Source organism: Marmota flaviventris, chromosome 9 (assembly GCF_047511675.1).
Source record: "Marmota flaviventris isolate mMarFla1 chromosome 9, mMarFla1.hap1, whole genome shotgun sequence".
NCBI classification, from domain to species: Eukaryota; Metazoa; Chordata; class Mammalia; order Rodentia; family Sciuridae; genus Marmota; species Marmota flaviventris.
Genome location: NC_092506.1, coordinates 18769910 through 18787129, shown reverse-complemented (window position 1 = coordinate 18787129; position 17220 = coordinate 18769910). Strand labels below are relative to the sequence as shown.

The 17220-nt window shown below is 39.6% G+C and overlaps 2 protein-coding genes across 2 annotated transcripts; both read left to right on the top strand.

Moving 5' to 3' along the window:
- Positions 1 to 6447: 6447 nt before the first annotated feature.
- On the top strand, positions 6448 to 7377 carry LOC114093707 (olfactory receptor 4X2-like). Its single transcript, XM_027936589.1, has one exon. It carries the CDS (start codon positions 6448 to 6450, stop codon positions 7375 to 7377), a length of 930 nt encoding a protein of 309 aa, XP_027792390.1.
- Positions 7378 to 15748: 8371 nt separating this feature from the next.
- LOC114093537 (olfactory receptor 4X1) lies at positions 15749 to 16681 on the top strand. Its single transcript, XM_027936330.2, has one exon. The coding sequence runs from the start codon at positions 15749 to 15751 to the stop codon at positions 16679 to 16681; it is 933 nt and encodes a 310-aa protein (XP_027792131.1).
- Positions 16682 to 17220: the final 539 nt, after the last annotated feature.

Here is a 17220-nt window from a genome sequence, read left to right as displayed (position 1 = left end):
CAAGACTTCGGAGCTGTTGCTGTTTCTGCTGCTACAGCTTAGGCTAGCTGCCTGAAGAACTTACCTGGACTGTGATTTAAGCTAGCTGCCTGCAGAACTTACCTGGACTGTGATTTACCTAGACTGTGAGTTAATCTATTGAGACACTGCTTTACCTGGACTGAGACAACAAACTGTAATCTACAACAAATTGTAACTCGGTATCTTTGCAAATGGTGTCATTGCTGGTATAATTTTTCCAAGGGCTTCTTGCATGGAGCCATCAATTAGCTTGGTATTGTGACATTTTGTATACTCCCCTTCTGCTCGTAGCAGATTATTTGTGGTGTTTATGTAAAAAACACTGTGGTCGTTATTTAAATTAAACAAAAGGGGGAATTGTTAGAGTCTGTAAACAAGTCAAAATAACACCTGGCATTTTGCCAGGGGAATGTTAGAGTTTGTAAACAAGTCTGGATGGTGCCTGGCAAAATGCCAGAGGGAGTGGTTTGAGAAGTAACAAAAGTAAGCCATTAAGTGTGGAGATTCCTTATTGGTTGACTGCTGTATCTAGTTTATGCTAATTAGATAAGCTGTGTGGAATGTATAAATACTGCTCCTGTCCTGCAATAAAAGGCTTCCACTCCTGCTGTATCAACGTACACAAGTTATTTGTCACCCCCCGATTATTCTGCTGCAGCCGTATCTCCGGCATGCAGTTTTGATGCAATACCCATTAGAAACAATGATTACACATTATGTACAACCACAAGAATGAGATCCTAACTGGAACAGGTTGTGCTACATGTATGTACAATATGACAATGTACACTCTAATGTCGTGTATCTAAAACAACAAATAAAAAAAGAAAGAAAACTCCAATGATATTCTTCACAGAACTAGAAAAAACAACTTCAAGATTCACTTGGAAGAATTAAAAACACAGAATAGTCAAAGCAGTTTTGAGTCCCCATAGCAAGTTTGAAGACATCTCAGTCAGAGTTCAAATTATACTACACGGCTTATTGTTATAACAATTGTATGTAATGGCATAAAAAAGATACGTAGACTAATGGTACAGAATAGAAAATACACAGATGAGTTAGTTACAGTCATCTGATCCTTAACAAAGGTGTCAACAACATGTATTGGAGAAAGGCAGCCTTTTTAACAAATGGTGCTGGGAAAACTGGTTATATATATGTAGAAGAATGGCACTGAGCCCTTATTTCTCACCCTGAACTAACATAGATTAAAGATGTAGGAATTAGACCACAAATATGTAACTCCTAGAAGAAAGAGTAGGGTAAAAACTCTAGCATATAGGCACAGGCAAAGACTTTCTCAACAGGACTCCTAAAGTTCAGGAAATAATGCCAAGAGTTAATAAATGGGATGAAATCAAATTAAGAATCTTCTGCACAGCAAAGGAAACAAGAATGAGAAGAAAGAACTTACAGAATGGGAGAAAATCTTTGCTAGCTACTTTTCTGATAGAAGATTAATATGTATAATATATAAATAACTTTAAAAACACCCTGTTCACGGTATTTCCTGTTTTGTGTTTTCATTTTCCTGTTTAGTGTTTTTCAAAACACCACCACCACCACCACCACCACCATCTGACTTTAGTCAACTGTGATGTAGCAGAGCAAAAGTTCACCTGTTTGTATTTTTCCTGTATGTTAAATGATTCACTTTATCTCCATGCTATCATTACAAGCCCTATCATGGTGGTCAGTATAGTATAGTATGTTTAGATTGGTATTCTTTCCAACCCTTCTCCAGTAGTCAGCAGTACAAAGTGTTTAGAATTTAGGGATCGATCACCTGGAATGGAATTCCACTTGGTCACCTATCAGTAGTGTGATCTTGGCTTTATGTACTTCACCTCTGGGGTTAGCATGTAGTGGTAGGGGAAGAACTGTGGCACTTGGAAACAAAAATCCATGTTTTGGCTGATTCTCCTCACCAGTGTGATCTTGGGGCAATTTCAGGGCAGCTTTTCTACTTCATTGAATGGATTTCTCCCATTGGCCTGGTTCTTATGTCTGAAAGCCCATGGTAGGAGCTTTATTTCATGAGCAAGGGAGGTATTATTAGAGCAAATATCTCTGGGGAGCAAAAATGCAAGACAACCATTATTAACCATTGCTATCTGCATCCAAATAATTTTAAAAGCCTTTTTCTAGACAGTGGTTATCTGCCACTGAGGTATGGCCAGTGATATGGTGATATGCAGGCAGTGATATAGCTTGGAGTCCATTTGGTTGTAATGTGATTCAACTGGATAAACAGTGGCTTCAGTCAAATCAGCTCACTACCTGTTCTATGGCTTTATTCACTCAGTGTAATGTTTTTGAGAGTCATCTCTGTTGTGTGTTCCAATAGCCAGTTCTTTTGATTTAGTAAATAATAAATCACTGAATGAGCACACCTCCTCACCAAAAAATTCTCTTGTTGGTAGATATTTATTTCATTATTTGTGTGTGGTAAATAAAGGTGCTACAACCATTTCTTATATTCAACTTTGTTTAAAGAAAAGCATAAATTGATAGACATTCATTTATTATTCATGCAAAATAACTTTTCCCAGGTAGGATGTATATGAATATATTCTTAGTTCTAAAGCACAAAGGGTTGGTGGGCTCTAATTGGAACTGGAAAAACAAGGTTGTTTCAGTCAGCGTTTTTGTCACTTTGACCAAAAGACCTGACAACAACTATTAGTGGATATAAAGTTTAGTGCTCACACTTTGAGAGGTCTCTGTGCACAGATGGCAGACTCAAGTGCCTTGGCCCAAAGATGTAGTGGAGGAAAAGAAGCTTAGGACATGGCACCAGGAAGCAGAGAGAGTTCTTCTCATCATGGACAAAATACATACCCCAAAGGGATGTTCCCTATGACCTAATCTTCTCCAGCCACACTCTACCTGATTACAGTTATTGCCCAGTTAATCCATGTGAGTGGATTATTCCATTGATTAGGTTACAACTCTTGCAATCTACTGTTCCACCTCTAAACAATTCTTGCATAGTCTCAGACATAAGCTTTTTTGGGGACATCACCTATCAAATCATAGCAAAGTTTGTAGTCAATGGGTTAATCTTTACCAGAATAGGAAATAAAATCAACCTCCAAACTCAATTTACAGTTTTAGGTAAACAAGCACAGCTTTATACCACAAGTATTTTTAAAACAGTAGTTTCCTTAAAAAAAAACACCACTCATAATTACATACTAAAAATCAATCTTATTAAGATTTATTAAGCCAAAACTGTGCATATAGACAATACTTTGACAGAATTCATCAAAGCCCAACTTCATGAGACTTATTGCAGAATACATAGAAGTTTTGCATAAACATGTAAGGCTTTTATGTAATAGCTTGCTAAATTTTTCCCCGGTGTGTGTTTTTTTTTCTTTGTAAGGGACAATCGTGTCAAACATCTCCATAAACCTTAAAATGTCTCATCATGGATTTCTCCTTAATCATTAGTTGACACATAGGGCACTTTGTTCAACTTTCATTTTAGTCAAGGCTGAGTTGACATTTGTGAGTAGAGCTTGCATGGAGAACATTCATTTTATAAAGTTATTTTATAGCATCTCTAAAACATTCCATCACACTAAATTTAAAACACACACAGTTGTGGTCAAAGCACTGTAAGGAATTCCCATGTTCTCCACACCTCATTTCGATGCTTATGAATTCAGAGTAAATCTGCTTCAGCTAAAGTAGGGCATCTCCAGGGCAGTCCTATGGACACTGGGCTGGGTAATACTCTGTTATGTGGATAGTTCTGTGCTTTGTAGGATGTCACAGCCTCCCTGGGCTCTCCCTGCTTCCTGTTAGCAGCCCCTCCCTCATCAGCCAGCTTGGACCTCAGCCAATGGCTCCACACATTACCCAGTGTCCTCTGGGGTAAATCACCCCTGGCTGGGAACCACCCATCTATTCCTCTTCTACACCACAGGCTTTGAGATGTGCTATTTCAGTTTCCCTAAGCCTTGGATCCGCCCTCTTAAGTACTGTTCATTTTATGTCAAGCCCCAGGATCAAGTTCCTGATGAGCAGGAGAGGGATCATTGCCTTGTGAACAACTCCATGCAGGGGAGTGCTCTGTGAATTCTGGGACAATTTAATTTTTTCACATTTCCCAATTATTTTTTTTTTCCTACTAAGCTTGTGTAGGTCCTGCTTCCCCTGAGACCTTCTGCCTGATTAGGAAGGGGGAAGGGTACAGATCCCTGGAGACCTCCTCTCACCTGATCCTGCCTTCCCCCTAGGTGTCCCTTAAGCAGCATGGACTTAAGGCTGAGCTGCCAGGGTTCTTAGTTCTCTGTGGAGCACCTGAGGGGCAAATCTTTTGCTCTTGTTTTTAAGTCAGGTGGATCTGAGACTCTGGGGCCTCAGTTTCCCACATTCCAAAGTCTAAGGCTGCAAGGGTAGTAGATCCCCTCTCTTGGGACACTGGCAAGCAGGAGTCCTGGTCCTCGATTGGCCTAATACTTCTCCCTTGGCTAACTGGCAACTTGCATGAGCCCAAGGCTGTTCTCAGGGAGGGAATTGAATCTCTGGCTTCAGAACAGAAACACTGGTGTCAGTTTTGTTTTGTGAACATGAACTTCTTAGGTATGTGATGATTGATTTCACTTTTAAGGCAAAGGAAATGGGGCTCTGAGGCTCATAATGTTTTGCAAAGTTCTTTTTTGTGGGTCTGGTGTTAGTGCTCTGGGATTCAGAAATAGAGAAGGTATAGTCTTGATCCTTGGGGACCTTTGTTCTTACAATTCTGGTTGAAAACCTATAATATAACAAAAACTGTGCTAAGAAGGCCAGGGAAGATACATACCCACTGTCACCCCACTGACACTGAGTGCTATTAGATGGACGTCACTGGAGTAAGCATTGGAGATGCAGTGGTGAGAAGATACAATCTCTCCTCAGGAGGCTTAGACAACAGTGGGGCAGTTGGCCACGTGAAACAATATAAGCTATTGTGAAGTCCTGTGATTCTGAAATATCCTTAGAAAAGGGACATGGTTCTGAGGGCCTGAAGTCTTTGGACATGGATTTCTTGTGTATTAGACAGATCTAGGCAGTACAGAGGATGACAACTTAATATGCTGCTGGGGTGGAATCCAGGACTTCTATGTGTGGGGTAGGTATGAACTGCATGCTCTTTTGAACTTCCTGTGTCAGAGAACTTAAACAGCTATAGCTGGGCTTAGTGGCTCAAGCCTGTAATCTGTTATTCAGGAGTATTGTGTCAGAAGTATCACAAGTTTGAGGTTAACCTGAGCAACTTAGGGAGACCCTGTCTCAAAATAAAAAAATAAAAAGACTGAGGATATAGATCAGTGGTATAGTGCTTCCTTAGCATGTACCATAAAGAAACAAACAAACAACAACAAAAATAAGAGAACTTTCTGTATATCACATAGTTACTATCTGCACAACTTGGAATGTGAACCCAGTAGTCCAGACTGTCAGCATTGCTTTCTTCCATGAATGTCTTCCTGGATTTGCCCAGTGATCTAAGACTTCAGGTATGGACCTTGCCTTTTGTTTCTGTAAGTTCTTTCAGTGAGTCTCTCTGCCTCCTGGTGGTCTTTAACCACCTTAATCTCCTTCTGTGGCATGAGTGCAAGTTGTCTGGCTCCCAGGCTCAGGGACTCTGGATTGTTAATGTATGAGACCATGATGACCACAGCTGGCTCAGCCAAAGTCCAATATGGACCAGGACAGTCTTCAAGCCAATCAGTGGGTAATCTTGGGGATGACAAGGTGTGGAAAGACTATGATGTAGAGAAGGATGAGTCACAGAATGAGTGGGCATTGGTGGAGGGCTGTGGCAAACTTGTTGACACGGGACCCATATGATTGGCAGAAATGAAAATGTATTCAAAGAGGAGAATTGCTCATGGATTAAATGGGTCCTTAGAAAGCAAACCGGACACAGTGACCAAGTATGGATGATAAGAAATAGGAGGGGAGGACAAAATAAGAACCCAGGCAAAGTTTTGTGGTCCTTTTGCGGGTGCTGAGTCCCAAAGGACATCTCTTCTGAAGCCTCTGAAGGGCATGTGGACAGGTTAATGTTTTGGAAACCAATTTTGGGAAACAAGCAGAGAAGAGCAATTTGGTAAAGTTACAGGTGCCCAATGATTTAAAACATTTGAAGACAATAGAAAGTTATGTTACATGGACAGTCACATTGTCCTCTGCACCAAATTGTCTAATGAAGTTATTTACTGACTTCTTAAAAGGTCACCCCTCCTCTGCTCTGTTTCCACCACTCCAATCTCTGTATACAAAATGATTTTACTTTCCAGTTGATAAACATTTTTGGTGGCATGGCCATCTGTAAACCCCTCAATTACTCTACATCCTTTTTTTTTTTTTTTGCAGGATAAATTTTAGGTCACAAGACCCAAATGGCTGCCTGTTGGTGGTGATCTCATGGCTAATACATACAACGTGACTGAATTCATTTTCCTGGGACTGTCTCCAAATCAGGAGGTGCAGAGAGTTTGCTTTGTGATTTTTCTGCTCTTGTATGTGGCGATTATCCTGGGGAATTCCCTCATTGTGCTCACTGTCCTGACCAGCAGAAGTCTGGGATCCCCCATGTACTTCTTCCTCAGCTACCTATCCTTCGTGGAGATCTGCTACTCCTCCACTATAGCCCCCAAACTCATCTCAGATCTGCTGGCTGAAAGGAAAATCATATCTTGGTGGGGCTGCATGACACAGCTCTTTTTCATGCACTTCTTTGGTGGCATCGAAATGTTCGTGCTCACAGTGATGGCCTATGACCGCTATGTGGCCATCTGCAAACCCCTCAACTACACCACCATCATGAACCAGCAGGTGTGTATGGTCCTGGTGGTTATGGCCTGGGTGGGAGGCTTTGTGCATTCTTTTTCCCAGATCCTTCTCATCTTCCAACTGCCTTTCTGTGGTCCCAACGTGATTGACCATTATTTCTGTGATGTGCTTCCCGTGATCCAACTGGCCTGCTCAGACACCTTCTTCATTGGTCTTCTGATTGTTGCTAATGGGGGAACCCTGTCTGTGATCAGCTTTGTGGTCCTCTTGGTGTCCTATGTGGTTATCTTGCTTCATCTGAGAACTCGGAGCTCTGAGGGGCGGCGCAAAGCCCTCTCCACCTGTGGGTCCCACATCACTGTGGTTGTCTTATTTTTTGCACCTTGTGTCTTCATCTATCTGAGACCATCTACCACTCTGCCTGTAGACAAGATGGTAGCCGTGTTCTACACTGTGATAACCCCACTCCTTAACCCTGTCATCTACTCCCTGAGAAATGCTGAGGTGAAGAAAGCCATGAAGAGGCTGTGGACCAGGACAATGAAAATAGATGATAAATAGAGGCTGAGCCTTGGTACTGGTCCTTGGGTTTGGAATGATGCTGAGTCCAAACTGATGGGGTTTAATAGGTACAGGGAAAGTTATCTGGATGTGTTAGTGGTATATTATCTTTTGCTCATCTTTAAAACTTTCATATTAATTGTGTATAAAATATTTCCTTATGGATGTACCAAAAATATAACCAGCCATTTTAGAATTTTTCTATTTTTTTAAACTATTTTTCATGGCACTGTGGTAAATATTCTTGAATAGAGATATTTGCCTATACTTCTGACTTTCTTGTAGACTTGCTTCCTATGGTAAATTTACTGTATTATAGATCCTAAAGACTTTTGGCGTACAGTCTTCAATTGAGTCACGTATCTTATGAAAGTTTTAACAGAAGGCAACTCTGCCATTAATTATTTGCTTATTAAGAAATCATGGTTAATTAAGCTCAAAGTATCTCTGAACAACATAGTAATTAATTAAAAATGGAAAGATATAATGTCATAGTCCCTTCTCATCATTTCCCAGAGTTAATGTTAGCAGGAATAACCAAATTGATGCCATGTGCCTCCTGATAAAATGTACTCGTGAGGCACACAGCATCATTACTATGGTATTCCTACCAAAACACATAACCTGAGTTCAGTCATGAAAAAATCATTAAGGAAACCTGAATTAAAAAATATTCTGAAAAAATTACTGCCTTTCACTCTTCAAATGTGTGGAGACAAAGAAAGATAAAAGAATTGTTGCAGATTAACACTGATGCCAATTGAATGCGTTAGTGGGAAATGAAGGGCATTAGTGGGAAAAACTATAGATGAGATAAAATAATTGGACACACATTAGTTTGCTGATTTTGAAAATAATTTCTTGATTATATTAGAGAATGTCCTTGGCTTTTGGAATTGTTCATCCCTTATCTAGAAATAAAAGGGCATTATGTTGGCAACTTTCAAAAATTTTAGAAAAATATATTTTTTATTTGTTATTTTTATTGCATATATTTAAGATGAATACATGCTGTTTGGACATATATAGTGAAATATATCATGTATAGTGAACTCTATTAACATATCCATCACCTTACAAAGTTAGCTTTTTCTTGTGGTAAGTGTATCTAAAATCTACTCTTTAAGCAAAATTTTAATATATACATAACATTGTTAGATATAGTTCCCATGCTGTACTTTCGATTAATACACTGATTTATCTTATAGAACTAAAATTTTGTATTCTCTGACCTACTTCTTTTCTCCACTTTATGAGCGAAATTCTATTCATCTCTTTGTATATCTTTTAATTTTAAAGAATGAGTGATAATGCAAATCTGGAAAAAAAGTAATATTTGGGAAATTTAGATTAAGGGAAAACAGTTTTTTCCCTAGTTTTCTTTTTTGGTAAGGCAAATCATTTAACAGTAAAAGATTAAAATGTTTTGCAAACTAGAGAGAAATCTTATTGTTGTGTGATTTGCATTTCCTTGATACTTTTGTGAAGATGGATATTCTCATGTTTGATTGATTGGTTTTGAATCTTATCAAGTTTTCAGTGTTTCTAAACTTTACATTTTTATGAAATAAAATCGATTAGTTTTTTTGTATTGATTTATTCCATTATTTTTGCATTTATATTCTTATGCCATCAGTTAAGTTCATATTTTTATTTAAAATTACTTAAAAGTTTTAATTTCACTAGTGGAAAAGTAACATACTCAGAAGGTTTAAAAATAAACAAAATGAAAAGGTACACAAGAAAAAAGTTGCTTTCTTTCATTCCCCCATTCTTCCTTCCCTTTTCCTACCTTTCTTTACTCAGTTTCCTATATTTTTTCAGAGTTTTTTTTAAGAGAAAATGCACATGTAATATGTAGTTTCTCATTTATCTTCACCTTTTATAATAACACACTATGAATGGATGTGAAATTTGCTTTATTGTTTTGTTCATATTGGAGATTTTTGTATTTTAACACAAGAAAAACTTCCCCATTTCTTTCTTATAATTTCCTGATACTCTTTGAGTGGGTGTATCATTATTTACCTAAGACGTTGTCTACTAATAGATATTTGGATTATTTTCAAATAGTCTTATAAGCAAATAAACTTGATTTAAACACTTGCAGCTAATCTGTGAGATACATTTCCAGAAATGAAACTGAATTCATGTGTATATTTCAAAGCTGGATGTTTCACTTTTTCTCAATTCAAAATCACAAAGCTGTAGTAACCAAAACATGGTATTGGAATAAAGACCAACATTAGACTTATGGAACAGAATTGAGGTCCCACAAACAAATCTGTGCATATTTGGTGAACTTACTTTAACCAGGTGCTAAGAGTAAAGAATGGAAAAGAATAATAAATGCTGTTGAGAAAACTGTACATCCATCAGTAAAAGAAGAAAAAGGAGAATGCAAAAGAAGAAAAATTTAAACTTATTCTATCCTGTATGCAAAATCACTGTCTATTTAAAAATCAGTAAGGACTGGTCAGCTGTCATTTGTGGTTTAGAACATAGGCTCTGGAATCAGACTCCTGACTTCTAAATTATATCTTTGTCACTTGCTGTATGTGACCTTCAATAGTTTATTATAAATTTATACTTCAGTTTCTTCATCTACATAATAGGGCAGCACTAGTAATCATTTCATGGATTCCTTTGATGAGTACATAAAATTTCATGCAACATGTTTAGCAGAGTAATTGGTCTCTATTAAGTATTCCACTGTGTGTGTGTATGTGTGTGTGTGTGTGTGTGTGTAATGTGTGTGTGGTGAGACGAGAGGTGAAATGAAACAGCTCTTTTCCTCTTTTCCTTTAAGCTGGTAGAAATGCCTGCATGGACCATCTGTTCTGATTCTTCATCCCATTTAGCCAGTCTTAAAAAAATTCTTCTCATTTGTTTTCATTGGTGTGAGTTTTGCAACTTTTTTTCTTCTCTTTCAGAGGTGTGTTACTGAGAAGTTGGGAAAGGATGTGACTGTGACAGAAGACAATGCTATTTATTTTGAAACTAATAAATTAGGGGCTTGTGAAGGTGATGTACAGAAGGATTTAATAGATTTCATTGAATAGTGCAGACGGGGCTTTAAAGACAGAATTTGAGTTCCATAGTGTTTCTGGTAGGGTATGAATAGGAGCAAAATGCCATGTCTATACTTCATATTTCTGTACATCTATATTTCCTTCTTCATTTCACCAAAGATATACAACTTTGGAGAAGCAGCATAGCTATGCAGAGCAGATTAGAATAGTCAAAAGATGTAATAATCTTTCTTTGCTTGGGAAATGATGGCTAGGAGTTCTAGCCTTCTAGACTTCTAGACTCTAGACTTCTTGAAGCCCCTGCACAAGAAAACCATGAGCTGAGAATCTGTGGCAAAATGCTTATAATTTTACAGTGACCAATTGGAAGACCCTTAGAGTAGGAATTAGATGACAGCTGGTTTATCCAGCTACCAACATATATGTCAGTGTTCCTTTTAGACTAGAAGGTCATTGCTTGTCTGGAATTCTTTTTTTCAGACTGTCCAAAGAAACTGTGGAAAGTGGTCCTGATCCACTTGGTTACAGTCTTACCGGAAATCACTGACATTACTGTCCAATAAGGTGTAAGGGCAGAAGACCAAGAGCCCCTTGAGGATGTCTATGGTAGGGACCTGTGGGTGATTTGATGTTGGATTCTCCTCTGCCAGTTACTTGAGAACAGGAGGGGGCCAATCATGAGAGCAAGCAGAAGTCTCATCTTTATAATTGGGTTAATTAGAGAGACAGGTTCCTTTACCTCTGAATGAAGCAACTGGGAAATTTTTGCTTTTCCCAGAAACTCCCCAGATGGAGGATGCTAGAAAACTTCAGGGAATTCAATTCTCTGATCTCAGCGTTCCTTTCCATACACCTTAAATGTTTTAGGCTTCTTAGCCCAACAAACATTTCCAGCTCTTCTTCATGGGGGTTTTAGGGTAGACTGACCCTGTTTCCTTATAATTCTCCTAGTGAAAAAGTCATTAAGTGCTGGAGTTGGCACATGGAGGTGGGGGATGGGGGAGGTCAGCACTTATCAGTGCCTTTTATGGATGAAGCAGATTCTGAGTCCATCCTTGGGCCTCTTCAAGGATGAGCAGACCCTCAGGTGAGGTATTTTATGCACATTGGCACTTTCTGTTGGTGTTAATCTTGCTTCACATACTTCCCTTCATGGGCAGACTTTCTTAGACTTACTGTCCTCTGATGGGCAGAACTTTGGTATCATATTGTTGAAACCCGTCTGATTAAATGTCAGGACAAGAAAGTTACCTTGGCTTAGAATGGATTTTACAGTCCTTCTCCTCACAGCTACTGGTAACATGGTCAGCACAGAATAATTTGCAAAGCTAGTTTTCTAAGTCAAAATCTGAATAACAAAATTTTCAGGAATATTCTTTTCAGAAACTCAAGGGACCTGCCTAAGACATCCTTACATCACCTTCTTTGGGAGAAATAAAAGTATTAGCTCTAGTTGAGCCTGAATGGAGATTAGCCCTTGCAGAAGCCCAAAATTTGCTGAGGAACAATCTTGAACCAAGATTTCCAAATTTTAGACCAGTAAACACTAGCATACTCTATTTCTTTGATAACTTTTTCTTTGGACATTATAAGTTAAATAAAATCCTGTTTTCTTAGGGTGAGTTGGTGCAAGTGAATCAATTTTCTGACTACAAAAGATCTGGAAAATCAGATTAAGAATCAAGGTAACAAACCATATTCGAGGTAAGATTATTTCACCAATCCTCCTGGAACATGCTGAGAATTATTTTTTAAAAAAATATCTTATTTTTGAGACTACATACCCTTCCTCTGTGAACTTTCATGTCTGTACTGTTTATAGGACACCCTCAGAGTCATTTTGGCTTTGAAATAGCTGGAGTAGCAGATGGAACAATGAGACATCACAATAAAACATGCATTAACATCTACTCTGTGTTCCCAGATCTGTGCCGAGTGCTTTGAAGAATATAAGAGATACTTCAACAGCCTTCAAGAGCTTACATTTTCACTGGAGAGACCTGACTGATACATGTAAAACATATAGACAATAGTTAACACTTGGTGACAAGGTGCTAGAGGTAAGCACCCTAGTTCTGAAGGAAAATCTTGCAAAGATGTTTTTTCCTTGGCATCCCAGTTTGGTTGACTCCAGAAACATGCTCTCTTCTTCAGCATTTCTAAGCTCTGCACAGGTTGCCTGGATAGAAATTATACCTGGGGCAAGTGAGCAATGGAAGCTGGACTGCATTGTTATTTTGTTACTATTATTATTATTATTATTATCAGCATCATCATCATCATCATCTTATGCTTCCTCCTGGCTTTACCTTTTTATATATGTGGTTCTCTTGTCTCGTCATGGCATCCCTCCCTTCTGGGCACAGTTTTGCATGAGCACCAGGAAGAGGAGTCAATAAATGAGACGGGAAATGAAACAAGTGTTGAACAGGAGCAATGAAAACTGATTTTCTTCCCAGGTCTCTACCAATCAGCTGCTGAATTTCAGGCCCCAGATTCCTCTTCTGTAATTTAGGAGTCCATGAGCTTCTTTCCAAAATTAATGGTCTATGTTTTCTCAGTAGATGAAACTGGAAAAGAGAGGGCCCTCTGTTTCTCTATGACATGATATCTAGAGAAAAAGCAGGGGAAAGGGAATGCTGTAAAAAGCCAGTGGGACGGTTTTATCTTTCAGAACCTCATAGTACACCGTACCTATGATAGGAAAAGTCAAATGGGAAACCACAAGGTAGGGACTAGATTCATTTGAAAGTTTTGGAAAATTTCCATGGAAGTTGTTTAATGAGGTCAGCAGATCTTAAGCTTCTATGTTCATCCCTATTTTAAGTTTTCTTAAATGCCATCCTTGGAAAAACATGGAAATCTTATGAATTAATTTGCTGTCTCATAAAATCACATTGTTTTTTCCCCTGAATTTCTTGTTTTGGTCTATCAATTAAAAAGTCAGAATTAAAAGTTATTTTAGACTCCACAGGCAAAAAATCATGACTGGTCTGATGATCCCTTTATGAAACAATCTCTCAACTGTTCTAAATTTCTATCTACAGAATCAGCATTTGTTAGTTTCCTTCCATTCCAAATCCATTTAATTTTTAACTTTTTAAGACAATTTGATAATTACCTTGTACATAAATCTTGCTCTGTTAGCCTTTAACAGTCTTGAATAAAAACAAACAATAAATTTTTTAAAATCTGAAGACTAAAGAGATTCTTTCACAGTCTCTCAGAGGACAAGTCTCATTGCTACCCCAGATCAGAGGCAATTATAGAAACAGAGATGATTTGTTTTGAAGCTAAAGTTCACAGAAAATATTCACTCAGAATCATTTTTCCCATGAGAATGAAACCTGTTCTTCTCATGTAAGGTTCCTGCCTTTCTGCATAAACATCTTGTGTGTGAAACACCAGCACTTCAGCTGGGTGCATAGAGGAGCATGGCAGTGGGGTATAGGGAAAGGGGACAATAATGAGAGGACCATACTATCCCTTTTTACAGATTAGGAAATGGAGGCTGAGTAGGTTTGATTACTTGTTCAAGGTCAGATAGCTCTTTTGAATCAAGGTCTGTATTTAAAAAATGTAAATGCTTCTGCCACCTTTCGTAAGTTCTGCAGAGTATCTTAAAGTAGTTATGTAAAAAGAGCATCATATCAGTCTTGCCTTATAACATGGTGTGAAATGAATTTTGTACATTGAATCCCAGAATTTCTCAATCCCAATTATTCTGCAACCTAGGAGACTAGCTGGACTCCCTAACAGGCATAAGAAAGAAACCAAAAGTATGGGGATATGACAAAGTCTCCAAGCATCAGCTACTCTCCTTGGAGGTGGGTATAGAGAGGGGGAAGGATGTGAGGTGGTAACATGTCAAAGGTGTTTCAATTGTTAATTAATTAAGTACTTAAGTTGTGGACAAATACAAATAACAAAATTGACCATTTAACCATTTATAAGTGTAAAGTTCATTGTTATTAAAGTACATTCATGGGCCGGGTGTGTAGCTCAGTGGTAGAGTCTTACCTAGTGTGCTTGAGGCCCTGAGTTTCATTACTAGCACTGAAACAAAACAAAACAAAAAGAAATTTAAACCATACAGTATTGTATACATAATATTGTTTGCACTGCATATATATATATATATATATATATATATATATAGTATTATATATTGTATGTATATATAGTATTATATATTGTATGTATATATAGTATTATATATTGTATGTATATATAGTATTATACATATAAAATTTCATACACATGCCACCATCCATCCACAAGCCCCGAGCTGCCCCAAAGTGAAAGTTAAATGTTCGACATCAACTCCCCATTCTGCCCTCCCCAGCTCCTGGAAAGCAAGGTTCCATTGCTCTACTTTCTGTCTCCATGCACTTGATTACTCTGGATACGTTGCATAAAGGAACTCATAAAGTCACTTAGCATGTTCAGTCCCATGTTTTAGCACAGTCAACTGTTCTAAGGGCTGGTAAGATGCCCGAATCAGAATCCTGGGACACTATCAGTTTGCACCAGCAATGGGGGTTGTCAGACCTGCCTCCTGCAGCAAGAGCACCTTAGTGCTCACATGGGGTCTGAACAGGGTCATAAGGCAGAATAAATTCATAATCAATTATACTTAGAGTTTATAATTTAGTTTGAACATTTATGAGCTCTGGAGCCTTTTTGGTTTCACAGGCTGGAGAGTAATTGCTGCTGAGAAATTCTATCACTTGTGGTAAAATATTGGTACCATGTTCTGGAATAAGATAAGACTGATCTGAAACTGCTAGTATAAGTCATTCTTTTAAAAAATATTTTTATACCTTTATTTATTTATTTTTATGCAGTGCTGAGTGCCTCATACTGCTAGGCAAGGGCTCTACCTCTAAGCCACATCCCCAGCCCTATGAGTCATTCTTCATAGCAGGAGACCTAGTGCAAGCATCTACATTTTGAAGAATATGGATCTTAGTTTGAATATGATCTACGTGACCTTGGGCAAGTGACTGCACCTCTCTGATTCTGTTTCTTTATCTATAAAATGTCCTCTGATTTTTGTTTGAGGATGAAATCAGCTAAAGCCTGTGCTTGGATCAGAGGAAACACTTCAGTGTAGCTTCACAACGAAGTCAAATCGGATTCTGAGAATAGTGTCAAACTGCAGATTATTGCTGTTTTATCCATTTGGTCTTCTGGAGTCCATGCTCTGGGAAACTCAGGGCAGAAAGGGAACTCAAAAGGGAGCAGAAAGACACAGATGTCCAGGTCCGATAAGGATGTTTCTAATGCCTGAGGACAGTTTTGCTGATTCCAGGCGGTCAGCTCCTACGCTTTAAAACATGGCAGATACAAGCAACGTGACTGAAATCCTTTTCCTGGGATTTTCTCAGAACCAGAACGTGCAGAAGGTCATTTCTGCCTTGTTCCTTCTCATGTACACGGCCATCGTGCTGGGCAATGGCCTCATCGTGGTGACCATCGTGGCCAGCAAAGGGCTCACCTCGCCCATGTATTTCTTCCTCAGCTATTTGTCCTTGGTGGAGATCTGCTACTGTTCTGTCACAGCTCCCAAGCTCATCTTTGACACCTTGACCAGGAGGAAAGTCATTTCCCTCAAGGGCTGCATCACGCAGATCTTTTTCCTCCATTTCTTCGGCGGCACTGAGATCTTTCTTCTGACGGTGATGGCCTACGACCGCTACGTGGCCATCTGCAAGCCCTTGCACTACAGGGCCATCATGCACCCGCGAGCCTGTGGCCTCCTGGTGGCGGCGGCGTGGGGTGGGGGCTTGCTGCATTCTCTCGGGCAAACCTTCCTCATTTTCCAGCTGCCCTTCTGCGGCCCCAACGTCATTGACCACTATTTCTGCGATGTCCACCCGGTGCTGAAGCTGGCTTGCTCGGACACGGTCCTCATCAGCCTGCTCATCATCCTCAACGGCGGCTCCATCTCGGTGCTGAGCTTCGCGGTGCTGCTGGCCTCCTACGCCGTTATCCTGCGCTCGCTGAGCAGCCGCACCGCCGAAGGGCGGCGCAAGGCCCTCTCCACCTGCGCCTCTCACCTGGCGGTGGTGGCCCTCTTTTTTATACCCTGCTCCTTTGTCTACATGCGGCCCTGCGTCACCCTCCCTGCGGACAAGATTGTGGCCGTGTTTTACACGGTGCTCACGCCCCTTCTAAACCCGGTCATTTACTCCTTCAGGAATGCAGAGGTGAAAAGTGCTGTGTGCAGGCTCATGAGGAGGAGAGCAATCGGGGAGGGAAGCAGATGACTGAGGCCAAACTGGGGGAGTAGGTAGGAAACTGGGGCTCCTAAGATCCCACTCTGCCCCTACCTCGCCTGATGGGGTGGCCTTGGGGTTAGAGCCTGAGCCTGTGGTGTTGAAGTGACAGTAGTGAGGGGTCCCTCCTGTGCCTGGAAACTGCTGGCCTGACACCCTGAGGATTTGCTGACAGGGTTCCGGTGCAGGCCAAGCTGACTTAGAGGAGTCCTCAGAAGACATGGATTTGTTAGGAGATTCACATGAGCTGGAGCCAGAGTTAGATTAGGGTTTCTAAAGAATCAAAGGGAATACAAGAGATTTTTACGTGATTTGAAAGCACTAGACAAGGGTGCCTGTTTTCTAGGTACATGTTTCATTTCTGATGTATATCATTAACATTTTGATCTCTAAAATTCACTTTTGTTCACTTTTGTCTGCCCTTCTTCTCAGTCTGGCCACCTCTTGACTTCTTAGGCTTCACATGCTTTTTAACAAAACACCCGGGTGCCTTACTTCCTATACCACCATATTGCCTAGTTGGGCTCCAT

What these genes read in the sequence shown, in the direction of transcription:
- LOC114093707 (XM_027936589.1), top strand. Translation starts at nt 6,448, where the DNA reads ATGGCTAATACATACAACGTGACTGAATTCATTTTCCTGGGACTGTCT.
- LOC114093537 (XM_027936330.2), top strand. Translation starts at nt 15,749, where the DNA reads ATGGCAGATACAAGCAACGTGACTGAAATCCTTTTCCTGGGATTTTCT.